This window comes from Oryx dammah, unplaced genomic scaffold (assembly GCF_014754425.2).
Source record: "Oryx dammah isolate SB20612 unplaced genomic scaffold, SCBI_Odam_1.1 HiC_scaffold_26, whole genome shotgun sequence".
Taxonomy (NCBI): Eukaryota; Metazoa; Chordata; class Mammalia; order Artiodactyla; family Bovidae; genus Oryx; species Oryx dammah.
In genome coordinates this window covers 46,819,303-46,840,098 of record NW_024070210.1, presented here as the reverse complement: position 1 = coordinate 46,840,098, position 20,796 = coordinate 46,819,303, and the positions used below count along the sequence as shown (strand labels likewise).

The window sequence follows — 20,796 nt, the reverse complement described above, 5'->3', positions numbered from 1 at the left end:
TTGAAAATTACTATTAAATTATCTTCTTTTAAAATTTATTATTTTAAGTCTTTTCTTTCTCTTCACTTAAAAATGTAAAAAAAAGATGATATTAACAAATCAGTCTGCTCCTTGAACTTGTTTTTTTTTCCTAATCTGTTGTTACATAGTTGATGCAACCATACTAGTTCTCCGTTTTATCTTTTCATTATAAGGCACATTCTTCTGAGTTATTTAAATATCTTCAAAAATCACTGTGCATTCATCAGTCAGAATAGCCATCATGAAAAAGTCTACAAATAGCAAGTACTGGAGAGAGGTGGAAAAAAGGGAATCTTTCTACACCTTCGGAGGGATGTCAATTGGTGCAGCCACTACGGAAAACAGTATTGAGGTTCCTTCAAAAAATCTAAAAATAGAGTTGCCATATAATCCACCAATCCCACTCCTGGGCATATATCCAGAAAAGACAAAAACTTTAATTTGAAAAGATACACACACTCCAGTGTTCATAGGAGCATTATATAATTCAATAGCCAAGACATGGAAGCAACCTAAATGCTCATCAACAGACAAATGGATATAGATAATATATATCTAAGAAATTATCATATTAAGTGAGGTAAGTCAAAGACAAATATCATACAAAATCACTTACATGCGGACTAAAAAGAAAGATACAAATAAACATATTTACAAGATAGAAATAGACTCACAGACATAGAAAGCAAACCTATGGTTACCAAAGGGAAAACCAAATAGGTTGGGATTAGCAGATACATACTACTATATATAAAACAGATAAATAAAAGGACCTATATTGTATAGCACAAGAGCTATATTCAATAACTAGTAATAACTTATAATGGAAAAGAGTCTGAATACACACACATATATATATTCGAAGTAACTGAATCACTTTGCTGTATACCTGAAACTAATACAACATTGTAAATCAACTATAATTAAAAATATCATTGTGCATTCAGGTCATCAATGGAAGAAGGTGCTATGTTGATTATGCATTTCCTGGATTAGAAGTTCTTAAACTTTAGCATGCATCAGAATCATTTGGAGATCTTATTTAAAACACACACACACACACAGATTGCTGGGCTTCAATCTGAAACAACAGGTGTGGGGCAGATCCAAGAATTTTCATTTCTAACATTTTTCCCAGATGACACTGATACTTGCTGGTCTGGGACCCACACTTTGAGAACTACTGGCCAAGGGAATCAGGAAAACTTAAAACGTACCAGCAAATACATTTTTTTTCCTTTTTTTTTTAAATTTTGGGGGTGTGGGACAAATGTAATGTAATGTAATACACTATAATATAATAGACTATCCCAAATAAACTGCCACGTCTAAGTTGATACATCCATCCAGAAATATTTCAGTTCATGAGGAGACTCATGTGAACCATAATTTGAATGAACAGAACTGATCTTTTTGCAATAATGAACACTGAGAATTGGTAACTATTTGTTTTTGTTTTCATTTGTTGTCTAGTAATCTAGACTTGAAATTCTGTGTGAAGATATGTCAAAACAAATTAGCGGGTTGTTGTAGAAAACGACGTGGGGACTGATAAACAAGAGTGTGACTGAAGAGGTATTTCATAATTTGTCAGGGAAGCAAAGCTGTACTTCATTGTAATCCTAACTTCTCTTACAACACACAAAGGCATGAGCAACACACACACAAAGAGACACAGTTTGTGTGGGTAAATGAAAGAGATTTAGGATTTTTTCCACATGTGTGAGTACTAAACCTTTCCAGAACTATGGCGGAAATAATTATTGGGACTACATACTTAGATGGAAAAAATGAAAACAGTCACAGACTATATTTTCTTGGGCTCCAAAATCACTGCAGATGGTGACTGCAGTCATGAAATTTAAAGGTCCTTAGAAGAAACGCTAGGTCCTTGGAAGAAAAGCTATGACAAACCTAGGCAGCATATTAAAAAGTAGAGATATTACTTTGTTGACAAAGATCCACATAGTCAAAGCTATGGTGTTGCCAGTAGTCCAGTGTGGATTTAAGAGTTGGACCATAAAGAATGCTGAGCACCAAAGAATTGATGCTTTTAAACTGTGATGATGGAGAAGACTCTTGAGAGTTCCTTGGACTGCAAGGAGATCAAACCAGTTAATCCTAAAGGAAATCAATCCTGAATATTCATTGGAAGGACTGATGTTGAAGCTTGAAGCTCCAATACTCTAGCCACCTGATGCAAAGAGCCAACTCACTGGAAAAGACCCTGGTGCTGAGAAAGATTGGAGGCAGGAAGAGAAGGGGACAACAGAGGATGAGATGGTTGGATGGCATAACCAACTCAATGGACATGAGTTTAAGTAAGCTCTGGGAGAGGGTGAAGGATAGGGAGGCCTGGCATGCTGCAGTCCATGGGGTCACAATGAGTCAGACATGACTAAGCAACTGAACAACAACAATATACTTAGAAAATATTTCTCTTTTATATGAGTGATTATATCAGGTTGTATGATTGTGCTGAATTGTGACTGGAAATTAGAGTTTGAGAATGGAACCTATATCTTTGCTTTTGTCTGTTTATAGCCATAGGCTTATATTCCTGCCTGCATTCATTGATTCATAACATTTTTATTAAGGGTCAGTGAATGGGAAGGAGAATAGGGACAGTCATACAAAGACAAATAAAAGCTCAGGGCATGGTGGGTGAAGTATTTGTAATATATAATACAAGGATAGATGGTAAAGTAGGAAGTATAATGGGAAAATAACTAAGGCGTACTTATCCCCAGTAATTTCAGGGAAAACTTGACAGAAGCAATGTTTGATTTGGACTTTTAAGAATGCATGAGTCTTTGCTGGGAATGGCAAGTAAGAACAAGCCTGAAATGGGATGGCGGGGGGGGGGGGGCATTATGCACATGTCCTAAAACAGAAACATGGAAGGATTTCAGGGAAATTTTAAATAGTTGCATGTAGCTAGAGCATACAGTATGTGTATAGAGGAACGTATTCAGCATGAGGGCTGAAATCAGGTACAGAAATGAGAGGAGGGAATGGGCATAAGCCATGCTAAGAAATGTGCGCCTTTTCCAGCGGTCGGGGAGGTGTCTACAAAGGAAGAATCATAACCAAGAAAGTGGGAGCAGGGGAGATAATGTATCTGAACAAGAACAGAAGTAAGAATCTTAGAAAATTTTTAAAAAACACTCATATATAGTGCTTTTATTATAAATTTGCTAATAGGATTCAGAGAAGAGGTCAGCTATGACGTCCTAGTTTTCACTAGTCAATCCTAAAGAAAATCATTCCTGAATATTCATTGGAAGAATTGATGCTGAAACTGAAGCTCCAATACTTTGGCTACCTGATGTGAAGAGCTGACTCACTGGAAAAGATCCTAATGCTGGGAAGGACTGAAGGCAGGAGGGGAAGGGGATGACAGGGTATGAGATGGTTGGATGGCATCACTGACTTGGTGAACATGAGTTTAAGCAAGCTCCGGGAGTTGGTTAATGGACAGAGAAGCCTTGTGTGCTGCAGTCCATGGGGTTGCATGACATGACTGAGCAACTGAACTGAATGGAATTTTCAGCTGAAGCAATTGTACTGTTTCAGTTCAGGTGCTTAGTTGTGTCCAACTCTTTACAACCAGTACCGTTTATAAAGCTATTTAATAACATCAGGAATGTAGAAGTATCCTAAAGCAGTGTTGAACTATAGCTATTGCCAAATTACCTAATCTGAACAAAACGGTTTTCAGTACAGGAAAATAACTTATTAGTCATATGAAATATAGGATATAATTTATTCACGTTTAAGACATTATCCATTAAAAGCTAATATTTTATCAATAAATATTGTGCTACTTCTTTGAGTCATTCAACAGTTGTCTGTTTCTGGGCAAAAGTAATAGTGAAGTCTCAACAGGATAAGGGAAAGCCTCCTGTCATCTCTTCTTAGTTGAGCAACATTAACATCTCTGATATTTATGGCAATTTCTGTACCTATGAGGAGTGTTGCAACAGCAAAGGACATTGAACAGGCTGAGATCTACTATGGTGATAAAAAGAGACCTGGGAGAGCCTTTACAAAGTGCTACCAATCTTGGCTCCAATCAGAGTCTTTGAAGAATACAGAGGCATTGCTTTAATCTTTGTCATTCCAACACCATTAAGAAAGCTTAAGAGTAGGAAATAGGAGATGAAAGCGATCAGTTTTTTCAGGGAAATTTTACTGACTGTGGAAATTAGTCAGAAGCTAATCTATTCCACCAAAAAAAAAAAAAATGAAGATCAAGATACACTGACAACCAGTGATTTGTTAGAGTAAACCTGAAAATTAGAAGAAAACTGCTGATAGGAAGACAAGAAAGATGACAAGTATGAAATAGTAGTTTGAGGTAGACTAGGTATGAGGTAAACCAGAAAGATGTTAAGAACAAGAATATTTTAAGGGAGGCTACAGAAATTCATGGAGAAGGCAATGGCACCCCACTCCAGTACTCTTGCTTGGAAAATCCCATGGATAGAGGAGCCTGGTGGGCTGCAGTCCATGGGGTCGCTAAGAGTTGGACACGACTGAGCGACGACGTCCCTTTCACTTTTCACTTTCATGAATTGGAGAAGGAAATGGCAACCCACTCCAGTGTTCTTGTCTGGAGAATCCCAGGGACGGGGGAGCCTGGTGGGCTTCTGTCTATGGGGTTGCACAGAGTCGGACACGACTGAAGTGACTTAGCAGCAACAGAAATTCAGGGGCCAACAGATCAGTTCTCTCAGTAGAACCATGGCCAGTGGGGCCAGGAGAGATGTGACTACAACTTTGTGTTCTCTTTGTTCTGTTCCTACAAGGACAAGGGCAATGTATTCAATGTACAAGGTGGCCTGGGAACTGGATTGGCCTGAAGGGCAATAAAAATTTATACTTTTCGAGTGAAGGCCCCCCAAAAGAAGAGAGTAAGACATTCTAAAGATACTCAATATGCAAATACTCAAATTCACACATCAAGAGAAGATAGTACATGGAAACGGTGACAGCAAAGTCTATAGCACAGTTGTACTTATTACGATGATGAGAATCAGAGAAAAATTACAAAGGCAGTCTGATAATCTTCACCCATTGGTGAGGACCAACATGATAACTAAGCAGCAGGCAAGAAAAACTGGTGATAAAAAGATGTAACGTCCAGAACTAATACCACCATCACCCCGCCCCACCACCCAGTGTTGAAGCCTTGCTGCTACTAGTTGTGAGGTACACTAACCAGGTGCCTGGGTATCACCCCAGATTTTGTTGGAAATGGAGAGAACCACCCACTCTGCCCTCCAAAAGGTCTACTTAATCAGAACTTTCATTTTAACAGAATTCTCAGGGACTAGTGTACACATTAAAGTTTGAGGAGCTCTGAACTGGGAACCTTTACTAAGGCCAGGTGAAAGATGATTGTATTTTGTATATTATACTTAATTCCATCTCTGCCTGTTAATTAAGTAAAACAGTCATTTTTAACGAATTTATTTTCAGTGACTTTAATAATTAGTTTTCTATTCAAAGATTCATCTGAGAAATTGGTAAATGACTTAGATATCCCTCTCCCATCCCACCCACTCACCCTTACATATCGATGTAATTTCAGGATACAGTTTAAAGCCCAGCCACAAATCCCAATTTAAGAAGTAGTGCTTAAAGAATCCCAAGCACTCTTCTACAGAATTGCTAATTAGAAACCACCTGAATGTTTGTGGACCCAATCCACCATCTGGCTTCTCTCTTGGGGACTAGCAGGGTTTCTTTTAATAAAGACTTTGAAAACACCAACATATGTTTACATACTTTAGGGCCCTGAACCGGACTGCCCTAATACAAGAATTGCCAGGCAACCAAGTTCTACCCTTACCAAGATGACAAATACAATGTCAGCTGCCAACTGGAATTCCCAGTTAAAGCTTTCAGTCACTTTTAGGCATCTAGACATTTTGGTGGTATTGTAAATTATCTGCAAGTTTTGGTTTACTAAATTCTAATCCTCAAGATTGTGATAATATTTGAATATTTATTATACACTGGGGAAGTAGCCCCTTCTCACCCCCAAATCTATCTCTCTTTCTTCCTTTCTCCTTAAAATAACTTTATAAGGTAGGTATTTTTGTCCCTAATGTTAAAATATGGAAACTGAGACTTACTATGATAAATTATCCAAAATTATAGATAATAAGTAAATAGAAACTAGTGGAGTCAAAATTCACATATAGATCTAACTTATTGCAATCTTAGAACTTTACCAGTCAAGCTAAAGACTACAAGAGTCTTCAGAATAACTTATTTAGAAAAAAACCTGAAAAACCAATGCATTTCATTATAAAATGAAATATTGCATCAAATATTTCATTTGATGCAATATTTCTTCCATTTTTTCTTACTACACTACTTTTTTTCCCAGAAGGTACATCTTTAAAAAAATCTGTAAAATAATATACTCTGATTTATTTAGCAAATTATCAGCATAATGATCAATTTCTGCTTATCAAACTTATAAATGATTAATGTCAAATAGGAAAACAAAATGTCTCATATAGATTGTGTAAAGTTGGGAGAAAACTCATTTCATTTTTAAATTAGATTATTCATTTTGTAGCAGCTGATGAGTTTATGAAGTAAAGCAAAAAGCAACATCAAAAACCTGAAGTCTATAAATTTTAACTGACTCTTCTCTGTTGACCTAACTTAATCGAGGTTACTTACAACGTGAGCTCAGATGCTTTAATCATAAGACAAACTATATAGCTCAAATTATATAACAACATGGAATCTTTCTAGGTCAATAGCCTGAAACAGTCGTCCACAGTAAATTAATTTTATAACATTCTATAAGGCAAATAGGGAGAGTCAGATGTTACCACGTAGAGAGAGCCTGCCAGAAGAACGTTTTCCAGTATATGCCCTCTACTCTGTGAGGTAGTCCTAGTCTTCATGTTCTCCAACAATAATTATTTACGTCACATTTTTTAAAAAGGGCACAATAAGAAGCTATCTATAGATGGAAATGGTGAAAGGGAAGGAGGGAGAGCTAGGGAACAGATAAGCATGGATTTGTAAACACACTGCCAGAAGTTTTAAACATTAAATGACCCCTAAAGATGACTGTTTGGAGATTTTTACAAATTTTTATTCCTTATTATAATAATAATGGTATCCTCCTATTAGCATACTACTTTCCAGTTGGCAAAGAACATTTAAAGTATGATATAAATCTCACCCTATCCTAGGAACTCATATTACCTCTTTTAGAAAGGAAAATTCACGTTTGGAGAGGTTATACATTAATTGCCAAAGCTGATGTAGCTCTTGAGTGAGAAAACTTTTGGAAACTAGGTTTTCCAGGCTCAGATCTCTCTCTAACTATCAATACTACAAATGTTAAATTTGAACCTAAGTATTCAGCCTTTTCTCCAAGGTTCTTTCGATAGGGTTGTCTTATCTGTAATTCAAGTAAGCTAACACAGACTGAGTTTCCATTAAGGTTCAGTGAATACAAAGATAACAAATACAATCTTTGCACTCAAAAGCCTTCTCATGCGGTATGGAAGAAGATATAATACATAAACCAGGAACTGCAATTCATCATGACTTCCTTAGAATATGTGTGAATGTGCAAACTAGTGAACTGGACACCTTAATCAGATGGACTGTATGGGATGTGAATTAAATCTCAATACAGCAGGTAATAGAAAGTCAAACAAACAAAAAATACGTTAAGAAAAAGATTTTTGTCTCCCAAAACCTAAGATAGCCACAGGATTACTAATTACCATTGACCTTGGATCTGACTTTCAATAATACAATCTCAGCATTTTGGGGTACTGTTTTTGTACAAAACTATTAACCTCTCCATCTAGTTAAGGCTATGGTTTCTCCAGTGGTCATGTATGGATGTGAGTTGGACTGTGAAGAAAGCTGAGTGCCGAAGAATTGATGCTTTTGAACTGTGGTGCTGGAGAAGACTCTTGAGAGTCCTTTGGACTGCAAGGAGATCCAACCAGTCCATCCTAAAGGAGATCAGTCCTGGGTGTTCTTTGGAAGCAATGATGCTAAAGCTGAAACTCCAGTACTTTGGCCACCTCATGCGAAGAGTTGACTCATTGGAAAAGACCCTAATGCTGGAAGGGATTGGGGGCAGGAGGAGAAGGGGACAACAGAGGATGAGATGGCTAGATGGCATCATCGACTCGATGGACATGAGTTTGACTTAACTCCGGGAGATGGTGATGGACAGGGAGGCCTGGAGTGCTGCGATTCATGGGGTCACAAAGAGTTGGACACGACTGAGCGACTGAACTGAACTGAACTGATTAACCTCTAGTCAATAAACATTCAAAGTTATGGTGCTTTATGTGTAGCATTCCTAATTTCATTGTTGTTTCAAGTAAACATTGAATTTTTGAGATTTACTTTCCTAACATAAATATTTTACTTCACTGACTAAAATTACTACTTATTTTTTAAAGCAAAGGTAACATAAGATAAAATATCCAATAGTTGCACTAATGTTGTTATGTAAGCAAAGATAGAGGCCCTGCCCAAACAAAACATTCCCCGGTGGCAGAGCCACTGTGGAACAGTTCCAAAGAGTCAAGTTCCTGTGAAGTGTGGGCTGGATTCCCCGCTGCCCACTGCTCAGCCTCTGATTCAGTGTGAACTTTTCATTTTGTAGGTGAGGACAATGAAACACAAAGGTGTTGCCATCTTAGAACATACCCAACATCACACAGAAAATGATCACAAGTGGAAGTTTCCCCTACCCACTACTCCACTGAGCTGGGGTTACCTGAGAAAGTCTTCATTGCCTCGTAGATAAGGCATAGAGATTAAGTAGGTTCTATTTACTAGATATCACTCTAGGCAATATAGGTATGTTGATAAAAATCACAGGCAAAAACAAATATACATAGTGGTATTGAAGACAGATAAGAAGTAAGCCTAAGTAACTAAATAAATAGGATAGTAATTAGTTGCTAGGCAGAGGGTTAAAATAAGGCTATTCATGGAGGTGCTTTAGATTCTGAGCAAGTGCCATTAAAATGAGCCCCACAGGGCTGCTGGAGAAGAATGTTGGGAAGAGAAATCCAGGCATTAGACCAGCTGGCAAAAAAAAGCCTGAAGGCAGGAATGAGCTTCAAGTGTGTGAGGAAAGTAAAGGAATCCATGATAATTCTTTGTGTTTGATTTAAGTAACTGAATGAATGGTGGTGCCAGTAGTTGTAATCGGGAGGCAAGGGAAAGAACCAGGGGAGATTAAGAATTCTGCATTGAAGTGCTGCAGTCCATGGGGTCGCAAAGAGTCCAACACGACTGAGCAACTGAACTGAACTGACTAGGCAATCAGGAGGGTGGTGACCTGTCAGGGATAGGACTAGAGGAGTAAATGCTATCTGAAGAAACTTACTGGTCTAGTGGACTGGTGGTTACTGTTTGATTTAAGATGCTTAAGACGCATTTTGGGTCCCAAAGAGACAATCAAAACAGAGTGGTATAAAAGGATGTGTTTGAAAGGTGGCAGAGGTAAAGAAAGCAGGATTGATTAATACAATAGAGAAGGAATGCTTCACTGCAGAAAAAGGAGTTTGCATCTCTGAGCAACTTGTGGTATAAGTTTAAGGATAAACCCTAACTTATTTAATTAGATTTTACCAGAAAACCAGGTATTAAAATCTATTGTGTACCTTCTTTTTGAATAAGGAAAGTACAGTATGTTTCCTCTGTGTGGCCTAGTAGCAAGCTTACATTTTAGTAACACTAAAAGACAAACAACAACAACAAAAAAAAAAACACTGGCACAGTGAGCACCAGCTCCACCAATCTATCTGCCATGCTGATGTCTGCTCTTAGTTGCCTATGTGAACAGGACACGTCCCTCCTGAAATTCCCTATGGGCTCTTATTTCTGTTAGCAGATATAAACACCTCACTGCGGCCCAGAAGGCACATGCTCAGTTCAGTTCAGTTGCTCAGTCATGTCCGACTCTTTGCGACCCCATGAATCACAGCACGCCAGGCCTCCCTGTCCATCACCAACTCCCGGAGTTCACTCAGACTCACATCCATCGAGTCAGTGATGCCATCCAGCCATCTCATCCTCGGTCGTCCCCTTTTCTCCTGCCCCCAATCCCTCCCAGCATCAGGGTCTTTTCCAATGAGACAACTCTTCACATGAGGTGGCCAAAGTACTGGAGTTTCAGCTTCAGCATCATTCCTTCCAAAGAAATCCCAGGGTTGATCTCCTTCAGAATGGACTGGTTGGATCTCCTTGCAGTCCAAGGGACTCTCAAGAGTCTTCTCCAACACCACAGTTCAAAAGCATCAATTCTTCAGTGCTCAGCCTTCTTCACTGTCCAACTCTCACATCCATACATGACCACAGGAAAAACCATAGCCTTGACTAGATGGACCTTAGTCAGCAAAGTAACGTCTCTGCTTTTGAATATACTATCTAGGTTGGTCATAACTTTTCTTCCAAGGAGTAAATGTCTTTTAATTTCATGAATGCAGTCACCATCTGAAGTGATTTTGAAGCCCAAAAAATAAAGTCTGACACTGTTTCTACTGTTTCCCCATCTATTTCCCATGAAGTGATGGGACTGGATGCCATGATCTTCGTTTTCTGAATGTTGTGCTTTAAGCCAACTTTTTCACTCTCCTCTTTCACTTTCATCAAGAGGCTTTTAGGCCTCTTCACTTTCTGCCATAAGGATGGTGTCATCTGCATATTTGAGGTTATTGCTATTTCTCCCAGCAATCTTGATTCCAGCTTGTGTTTCTTCCAGTCCGGAGTTTCTCATGATGTACTCTACATATAAGTTAAATAAGCAGGGTGACAATATACAGCCTTGACGTACTCCTTTTCGGAATGAGGTTCGTGACATTGTACAGGAGACAGGGATCAAGACCATCCCCATGGAAAAGAAATGCAAAAAAGCAAAATGGCTGTCTGGGGAGGCCTTACAAATAGCTGTGAAAAGAAGAGAAGCGAAAAGCAAAGGAGAAAAGGAAAGATATAAGCATCTGAATGCAGAGTTCCAGAGAATAACAAGAAGAGATAAGAAAGCCTTCTTCAGCGATCAATGCAAAGAAATAGAGGAAAACAACAGAATGGGAAAGACTAGAGATCTTTTCAAGAAAATTAGAGATACCAAGGGAACAATTCATGCAAAGATGGGCTCAATAAAGGATAGAAATGGTATGGACCTAACAGAAGCAGAAGATATTAAGAAGAGGTGGCAAGAATACACAGAAGAACTGTACAAAAAAGAGCTTCACGACCCAGATAATCATGATGGTGTGATCACTAATCTAGAGCCAGACATCCTGGAATGTGAAGTCAAGTGGGCGTTGGAAAGCATCGCTACGAACAAAGCTAGTGGATGTGATGGAATTCCAGTTGAGCTGTTTCAAATCCTGAAAGATGAGGCTGTGAAAGTGCTGCACTCAGTATGCCAGCAGATTTGGAAAACTCAGCAGTGGCCACAGGATTGGAAAAGGTCAGTTTTCATTTCAATCCCAAAGAAAGGCAATGCCAAAGAATGCTCAAACTACTGCACAATTGCACTCATCTCACATGCTAGTAAAGTAATGCTCAAAATTCTCCAAGCCAGGCTTCAGCAATATGTGAACCATGAACTTCCTGATGTTCAAGCTGGTTTTAGAAAAGGCAGAGGAACCAGAGATCAAATTGCCAACATCCGCTGGATCATGGAAAAGCAAGAGAGTTCCAGAAAAACATCTATTTCTGCTTTATTGACTATGCCAAAGCCTTTGACTGTGTGGATCACAATAAACTGTGGAAAATTCTGAGAGAGATGGGAATACCAGACCACCTGACCTGCCTCTTGAGAAATCTGTATGCAGGTCAAGAAGCAGCAGTTAGAACTGGACATGGAACAACAGACTGGTTCCAAATAGGAAAAGGAGTACGTCAGGGCACATGCTGGTCCCTGCCAATTCCTCCAGCCTCATTTTCTTGCTACTTCTTGCTCACAGAATCAGCTAAATTCTCTTCTCAAATATACCTTGTGCTCACTCTACTTGCTAAGGCACTGTCCTCGACCAGAAAGAGACAGAGATGCTTCCTGCTCATCTCTTCCCAAAGTGAACTCCTACTTATGACTTCAGTTTTCTGTCAAGATAACATTTCCTCAGAGGAGGTTCCTCTAGAAAACCTGCCTTATCCCTTGTCCCAAGTCTGAATTCAGAGTTTCACCTCTACGTAGCCCATCATCTTTCAGTTCAGTTCAGTTGCTCAGTCATGTCCAACTCTTTGCAACCCAATGGACTGCAGCACACCAGGCTTCCCTGTCCATCACAAACTCCCAGAGTTTATTCAAACTTATGTCATAGAGTCGGTGATGCCATCCAGTCATCTCATCCTTTGTCGTCCCCTTCTCCTCCTGCCTTCATTCTTTCCCAGCTTCAGGTCTTTTCAAATGAGTCGGTTCTTCACATGAGGTGGCCAAAGTATTGGAGTTTCAGCTTCAGTTATCAGTCCTTCCAATGAATATTCAGGACTGATTTCCTTTAGGATGGACTGGTTGGATCTCCTTGCAGTCCAAGGGACTCTCAAGATACCTGACTATCCCACCTGGTGACCATTTGCATATTTGCAGCTGTCCTCCATAATATTGTCAAGGGTAGGGACCATGGCTAGCTTGTTCATTGTTGTATCTTCCATACTGAGTATAGTCTGGGTGTTTAGCATCTAGGGCCTTAATATACATTGAATATGTGCAAAGAAAACTTTCTACAAGATTTTAAGTTCCTAGAGAGCAGGAACCCCAGGGTGGTTAAACATTCTATCTTCACCTCTAAACACAATGTTGGGTGCTCAAAGAACCTTATAGTTTTTCAGCTGAGATATATCTTCCTCACTTTACAGTCTGTGATTTGTGTATATTGAAAGTGGAATTTCTGGTGAAGTGTCCTGCCATTATCCTTGTACCAGCTTTGGCCAGATTTTAACCTGCATATTCTAAGATACCATTTCTAAGTCTATGAAGACAAATATCTGAACAAATATCACTCTTCTACCCTCTTGATGTAATCTAATTTATGCCATAAAATATTCCTCATCTAAACCTTAATCTACAAAATCTCACTATTATCCTGCAACTTAAACCATTTTATTAAAAATATATGTATCTCTTCAGTAGTTTTAAATTTTTTGTGATCATTATCTTTCTACAATGTGGAATTAAGTTTTAGAACTAAACTGATCACAACAGTCAATGTTTTGATGCATCAATTCTTTGCATTTAAAACCAAGAACGCAAAATCAGAATTTAACTAAAAGGCAGATTCTAATAAGTTTAAATATTTGTAATTACCTTCTAGTGCATATTTCATATCTTGAGCAAAAAGGGTCCACATAATTTCTGCACTTATTTTTCCCATGTTCAGCTCTTGAGGAAACCTAAAACCAAACACATACATTAGTAGATCAAAAAGAAAAAACATGTGACTGAGAAAAGAATATACTTTATATTGCATATATATCACAATCATTATTACATAGTTTATAAATACATTTACTTATGAGATTTCTCTTTATCAATTTCAACGGTATGGAAAAAAGCTACACATGAGTGTGGTTTTTATCACAACAGCCATTTTTCTTGAAGCAAACTTGAATGCTTCCATTCTGTGCTGTGCTTAGTCATTCAGTCATGTCCGAATCTTTGTGACCACATGGACTGTAGCTTCCAGTCTATATTTGCTTAAAGTAAATTATTTCATCAAGATTCCTCACCTCTCTGGTGAAATGGTCCATGGTAGACCCCTTAGTCAGGATTTCAGAATTACCAGGCAGGCTGTGTTTTTTAGATCAAACAAGCTTAAGGCAAAGACAATATTCCTACTGCTGCTGAATATGAATTCTGTTTGTATGTATTTTCAATCTCATGATAAGGCTCAAAGTAATGTAAGCCAGTGGAAATAATTTCATTCATTATAAACACTCAGCACTTGCTAGTACATAAGAAAGTATGTTCTGTTCTGACAAATATATATATAATAAATTGTATGCATATTTTTATAAAATGCATATATATCTATATACATATAAACAAACTATAATACATATATATTATACACACACATATATATAATACATATACATATATGATACATAATATTAATATATAATACATATATAATCCATAATAATGTATGTATATGTACAGAAGGATGTGTATATGTACATATATATATATATACACCCACACACATACATATATATGTAAAGTAACAAAAGCAGCTCTCACATTCATTTATATCTTTGAGTCCAAATCAAAAAAAAGAAAAAATAAATAAATATGATCCTGAATGGGATATAAAGAGTTACTTAAATAAATATGACCTCAGGATAACCTCAACAAAGAAAAGACCATGGTTCCTACATACTACTTCACCAAAGCAAAGTGTGTTTTATCAAATGTTCTTTCCAATTTCCATCTATCAATTTATCTAATAATTTCAACTGATACTTTAAAACTTAAATGTGGATGCATATTTACTAAGTACTTAGAACACTTCCTATGATCAAAAAATTAATATAACCTACATATACATAAAATTAGTTTTCAACAATAAATTTTACTCTATTAATATAAAAATAACCTTAAACAAGTAATTTATTTCAAAAGGTTTCATTTGTGGATAGGAGATCAGCCTTGGGATTTCTTTGGAAGGAATGATGCTAAAGCTGAAACTCCAGTACTTTGGCCACCTCATGCAAAGAGTTGACTCATTGGAAAAGACTTTGATGCTGGGAAGGATTGGGGGGCAGGAGGAAAAGGGGACGACAGAGGATGAGATGGCTGGATGGCATCACTGACTCAATGGACGTGAGTCTGAGTGAACTCCGGGAGTTGGTGATGGACAGGGAGGCTTGGTGTGCTGCGATTCATGGGGTCGCAAAGAGTCGGACACGACTGAGCAACTGAACTGAACTGAACTGATAGACATCCCACAATTTGTAGTATGTTAACTTTTATGTAATATATACATAGCAACAAAACTGTAAATGTATAATTAGAGTGATTAAGCTCATAAAAATGAGAAAATTATGTTAATTTTTTGAACCCAGAAAAAAGAATGTACTAATTAAATGTATGGTGGTCTGATACAAAAAACAAAGACACTGTACAAAAAAGTAAACTAAACCACATTCTCTCTCATAAAATTGATGTGGAAATCCTCAAAAACAAGTGACAAATTCAATCTTGCAATATATACATGGATAATACATCATGACCAAGAAACTTATCCCAGAAGTGCAGCATGGTTTCAACACTGAAAAATGAATCAGTGTAATGTATCATATTAACAGACTAAAGAGAAAAACTTTATCATCTCAACAGATGAGTAAAACATATTTGGCACACTTCAACATTTGTTCATGCTTAAAAACAAAACAAATACAACAAAAACTATGAAAACTAGGAATTAAAGAAAATTTCCTTAACCTTATAAAGAGAATCTGCACAAAACCTCCAGCTAACATCTTATTAATAAAAAGATCAAGGCAATGGTTTTTACTCTCACTCTTCCTACTAAACATTGTACTGGAGCTCCTAAAGATTGCACACAGTCAAGAAAAAGAACAATAAAAGAGGTATACAGATAGCAAAGGAAGAAACACTCTATTTGGAGGAAAACAATAATCTAAATCCTCAAAATACTACAAAATAGTTACTAAATAAGTTCAGCAAGGTTACAGAATACAAATTCAGATACAAAAATCACTGTATTTCTATATTCTACCAATGAACTATTGAAAATTGAAGTTAAAATAAGAGTATCATTTACAATAGCACCAAAATATATTGAATACTTAGGTATAAATCTAAGGATATATATGTACAAGATTTATATAAAGAAAACTGCAAAGTACTGAAGAGAAACATCAAATAAGATCTAAATAAATGGAGAAATATATTGTATTCATGAATTGATATACTTAATGTCATTAGAATATTAATTCTCCCAAGCTGATTTACAGATTCAATGCAATCTCATGCAGAATTCTAGCAGATTTTTTCCTGTGGAAATTGACAAGTTCATTCTAAAATTTACATGGTAAAGCAAAAGAAATAGAAGAGCAAAAATGGTGTTTATTAAAATTGCTGAAGGTTTTACATCACCTATCTTCATATCTTACAATGAAACTATAGTAATTAAGATATTATATCTTCAAGGTCAATTAATTTTCTATAAAATGTTATATTAATTCAATGGAGAAAAGGTAGTCTTTGCAACATGTCTGCTAGAGTAGTTAAATATCCCTATGCAAAAATAAGTAAACCTTGACCCAAACTTCACAACATACAAGAAAAAAAAAAAAAAAAGACTCAAAATGAATCACAGACCTAAATATAAAACCTAAACTAAAGATTTTCTAAAAGAAAACACAGAAAATCTTCTAATCTAAGATCAGGCAATGGTTACTTAGATCTGTCACAAAAAGTACAAACCATAAAATACTGATATATTGGACTTTATGAAAATTAAAATCTGCTTTTCTAAAGATACTGTTGACAAAATAAAAAGAAAGGCAACTGACCTGCAGAACACATATCTGATAAAGGACATATCTGGAATATACAAAGTACTTTCAAATCCCAATTAAAAAAAATTACCCAATGAAAAATGGGCAAGTGATCTGAATGATAATTGAGCAAAGAATATAATTAGATGGAAAAATAAGCACATGAAAATATGCTCAACATAGTCACTTTTGCTGCTGCTGCTAAGTGGCTTCAGTCGTGTCCGACTCTGTGTGACCCCAAAGATGGCAGCCCATCAGGCTCCCCCGTCCCTGAGATTCTCCAGGAAAGAACACTGGAGTGGGTTGCCATTTCCTTCTCCAATGCATGAAAGTCACTAGGTACTTTCAAATTAAAATTATAATGTGATATCACTACATGTCTACTAAAACAGCTCAAAATAAAACAACACCTGATAATATCAAGGGCTGGTGAAAGTGTACAGATGCAGACGTTTGAATTCTGATATAATGCTGCTGAGAATGCACAATATGACAGTGCCTTTGGAAAGCAGTTTGCCAATCAAGTTAAATACACACTTATCAACAGTCCAACTCCAGGCATTTATCCAAGAGAAATGAAACATATTTTTACAAAAACTATATATGTTGAAAGTTACTCTTTCAGTCGATGAATGGATAAATAAACTGAGTTGGATTCGTAAAATTGAATCCACAACCAGTCCATCCTAAAGGAGATCAGTCCTGGGTGTTCATTGGAAGGACTGATGCTGAAGCTGAAACTCCAATACATTGGCCACCTCATGAGAAGAGTTGACTCATTAGAAAAGACCCTGATGCTGGGAGGGATTGGGGGCAGGAGGAGAAGGGGACAACAGAGGATGAGATGGCTGGATGGCATCACCAACTCGACGCACATGAGTTCGAGTGAAGTCCAGGAGTTGGTGATGGACAGGGAGGCCAGGCATGCTGCAATTCATGGGGTTGCAAAGAGTCGGATGGGACTGAGCAAGTGAACTGAACTGAAGCAAAAAGAAGAATAAAAAACTGATACATGTAACAATGTGCATGAATCTATCATAAAGATACAAAGAAATTCACGGTGGTAAAAAGTTCTAATAGTAGGTTTGGGCAAGTAGAGAAGGGAACTGAATTCAAAGAGGCATATGTACAAATAAACCTTCAATCAAGTTTGTAATATCTTATTTTAGAAAAAAATATAAAAATTTTATACCAGTAAAATAAGAGGTAATATAATGAGTGTTAACACATTTAGCATTTAATAAGTAACAGTTAATAAGTCACTATTAATTGAAGGCTAAGTATTAAATAAAACACATACAATCCTTGCCCCTCAGAAGTTTACAACCTAGTAGTAGAGATGGCAGTAAAAACAAATATATATATTACATATATATATATATATACACATACATGTTCATACACACACACACACACAGTGGCTCAGATAGTAAGGCGTCTGCCTGCAATATGGGAGACCCAGTTTCCATCCCTGGGTTGGGAAGATCTCCTGGAGAAGGAAATGGCAACCCACTCCAGTACTCTTGCCTGGAGAATCCCAGGGACGGAGAAGGCTGGTAGGCTACAGTCCATGGGGTCGCAAAGAGTTGGACACGACTGAGCGACTTCACTTCACTTCTTCACAAAGAAGCTAAAGCCTGAGAAGGTTGAGTTGGTTGTGGAAAAAAGTACTTCTAGAAAACCAAGAGTTTGGAGAAAACTCCTCCTCCTCCTCACAGGTGCTTAGGGGCTGTGAGAGCAGCTTATTTTCAATGGAGAGTCACTCTGCAGCCTGTACAGAGATGGGAACCAGCAGTATGAACAAGTTTGGCAAGAGAGGATTCAGAACTTCTGTTATCAAGCAGCAATAGTGACAGGAAACTTGATGTATGCTGTGAGTGATGGTGACTGCCATGATATCAAAGAAGAGCAACATGAGGCATAGGAAGACGGATCGTAAATAGCAAAGGAGAATGCGGAACAGCAGCTGTAGCTGAAAGGAGGCAGAGGAGCTAGACCAGTGAGCCAGGGCAAGAAGAGCCAAAGATATCCTGAGTGGACTGGCTTTTATATTCTGCTGTCTACACTTAGGTTGATGTGATCTTAAGAAACAAGGATCACTACTATGCCTAAAATAAACATCAAGGACTACTACCATATAGCACAGGGAACTATATTCAACAAAGGAAAAGAATCTGAAAATTTTATATATATATATATATATAACTGAAGCATTCTGCTGTACACCAGAAAGTAACACAATATTGTAAATTAACTATATTTTGGTTAAAGAAAGAAAAAACAACCATGGATCACAATGGAAAGAAAGGCACATAGTGTAGCACTAAGTAGAAATTACTCAACACAATAAAGCTGAGTATATGATGCAGAAGAATATCTAGTGTAACCATTCACAGAGGTTACTTGAAGAAAGTAAGATTTGTATGTACTTTTCAAGGAGGATAAAGATTAATTGGTGGAAGAGATAAGCTATGCAACCCCAGTTAATGGTTGTAATTACCATAAGAAAAGATTCTCAAAGCGACTTTTAAAATATTTTCCTGTAATCTAGACTTTTTAATCAGATAACTTCCAAACAGAGAATCTAAAAATAAGCTATTTGTGTCAGGATTTTCTCAGTTGCATAAGCAATGTCAAATTTGATTTTCATTCTTGTGAAACTAAGGTTTAAGGGTTCTCATTATTACTGTTGAGGATTTAACAAAAACGTAAACCAAAACCAAACTACCATTTAAAATAAAAACAACATACTAGAAAAATATACACTTGATATATGAAAGGCAAAGGGATACTACTACTAATATAAGAAGAATTGTTATAAAACTGAGGAAAAAGAGAAATATTAGAAAAATGGCTGTGATTAATGGACAATCTAAAAAGAAAAAAAAAAAAAAACCCACAAAGACCTAGCAAACATAATAGATAAGAGATTCTTACCACTCTAATATTCAAAGAAATTTCAATTAAAATAATAGTAAAACTTTTTTACTAAGTACATTTCAGGCTTGAAAACAAGCAAAAAAAAAAAAAAGAAAAAGAAAAGAAAATTCAGAACCTGTCTGCATCTGATTTCCAAAAGCCCGACTCTCTACAAGTTTTCATGGTATTCCAATACCTGAGTTATTTACACTCCCTTCTCTCCTGTGGCTCAGGAATCCCCCTCCATGGATGCATCATCATGGTGTTATATGAAATTACAGAATAATATGCAACTAAACAAAACAAGATAGGTCTGCCTGTACTGACATGAAAAGATAAATGTCAGGCAGTTTTAAGCAAACAAGGAAAATTACAGGTTAGTATACATATTATGAGCCTGTATTTTGTAAAAAAAAAAAAATAAATAAATAAATAAAAATAAATACTATCAAATGAATTTCTATGCTTATATGTACAGAAAATAGTTGGAAAAAATACACCCAACTACAAAAAATTTGTAAGGCATGGGTAAAGGGAGTCTTATTTTGGTTTTACTTTTTTCTTTTCTTCACAAGAAATGATACATAAGCATTAGAACTTTCATTTTCTACTTCAAATAGGCCTGTGAAGTTGAATATGATTATTTTAAAAAATATGAACATTTACATGCATCCTGAAATAAAATCAAATGGAATTTTACTAAATACTATGTGATTATTTTAAAAAGCTAAATAACATTCATTTATTGCTCACAAAATTCATTTTGGTTATTGTTATTCTCATTTTACAAATGAAGAGCTGGTAGTCAGAGCCTTGAGCTGATTTTCCAAAGCTCATGAACTCCTCAATAAACAATCAGCAAATATTCAATTATTTTTCATACTTAGAAGAAAGACAAACATAACTTTGACTATACTCATTTTACACTTAGGGATATTAGGTATCAAGAAACGTGTTCTAAAACATGAAATAAATCAATGACAGAATCAGATATAGAGCTTATGCTTCTTGACCATATTTTTTTCTTTCTTTTTCTTATGACAATAATAGAAATTCCCAAACATTTATGATGTCCTTACAGCTAGCTCTTTTGTTTAACATATTGATTTTGCTTTAAAATATTTACAGTTCAAATGATTAGCTTTATATTTTCTGCAACAGTCTAAATTTAAATCTCAAGATTTACTTGCCAAGCTCTGCTTCCATGCAGAAGATAATCTTTGGGGTTTGAGATATCATTAGAAGTTTTGCTTATTGTGTATTATGACAGGGCAGCTTCAAACTTGGTTTTCTTACTATTAC

At 36.6% G+C, this 20,796-nt stretch overlaps 1 protein-coding gene across 1 annotated transcript in view; it reads right to left on the bottom strand.

Moving 5' to 3' along the window:
* The window catches only part of UNC13C (unc-13 homolog C), a 692,819-nt gene that overhangs the window by 192,370 nt on the left and 479,653 nt on the right, over positions 1–20,796 (bottom strand). The window contains exon 20 of the mRNA XM_040226553.1: positions 13,355–13,440. Coding sequence (XP_040082487.1) covers positions 13,355–13,440 — 86 coding nt within the window. The remainder of the gene's footprint in view (positions 1–13,354; positions 13,441–20,796) is intronic.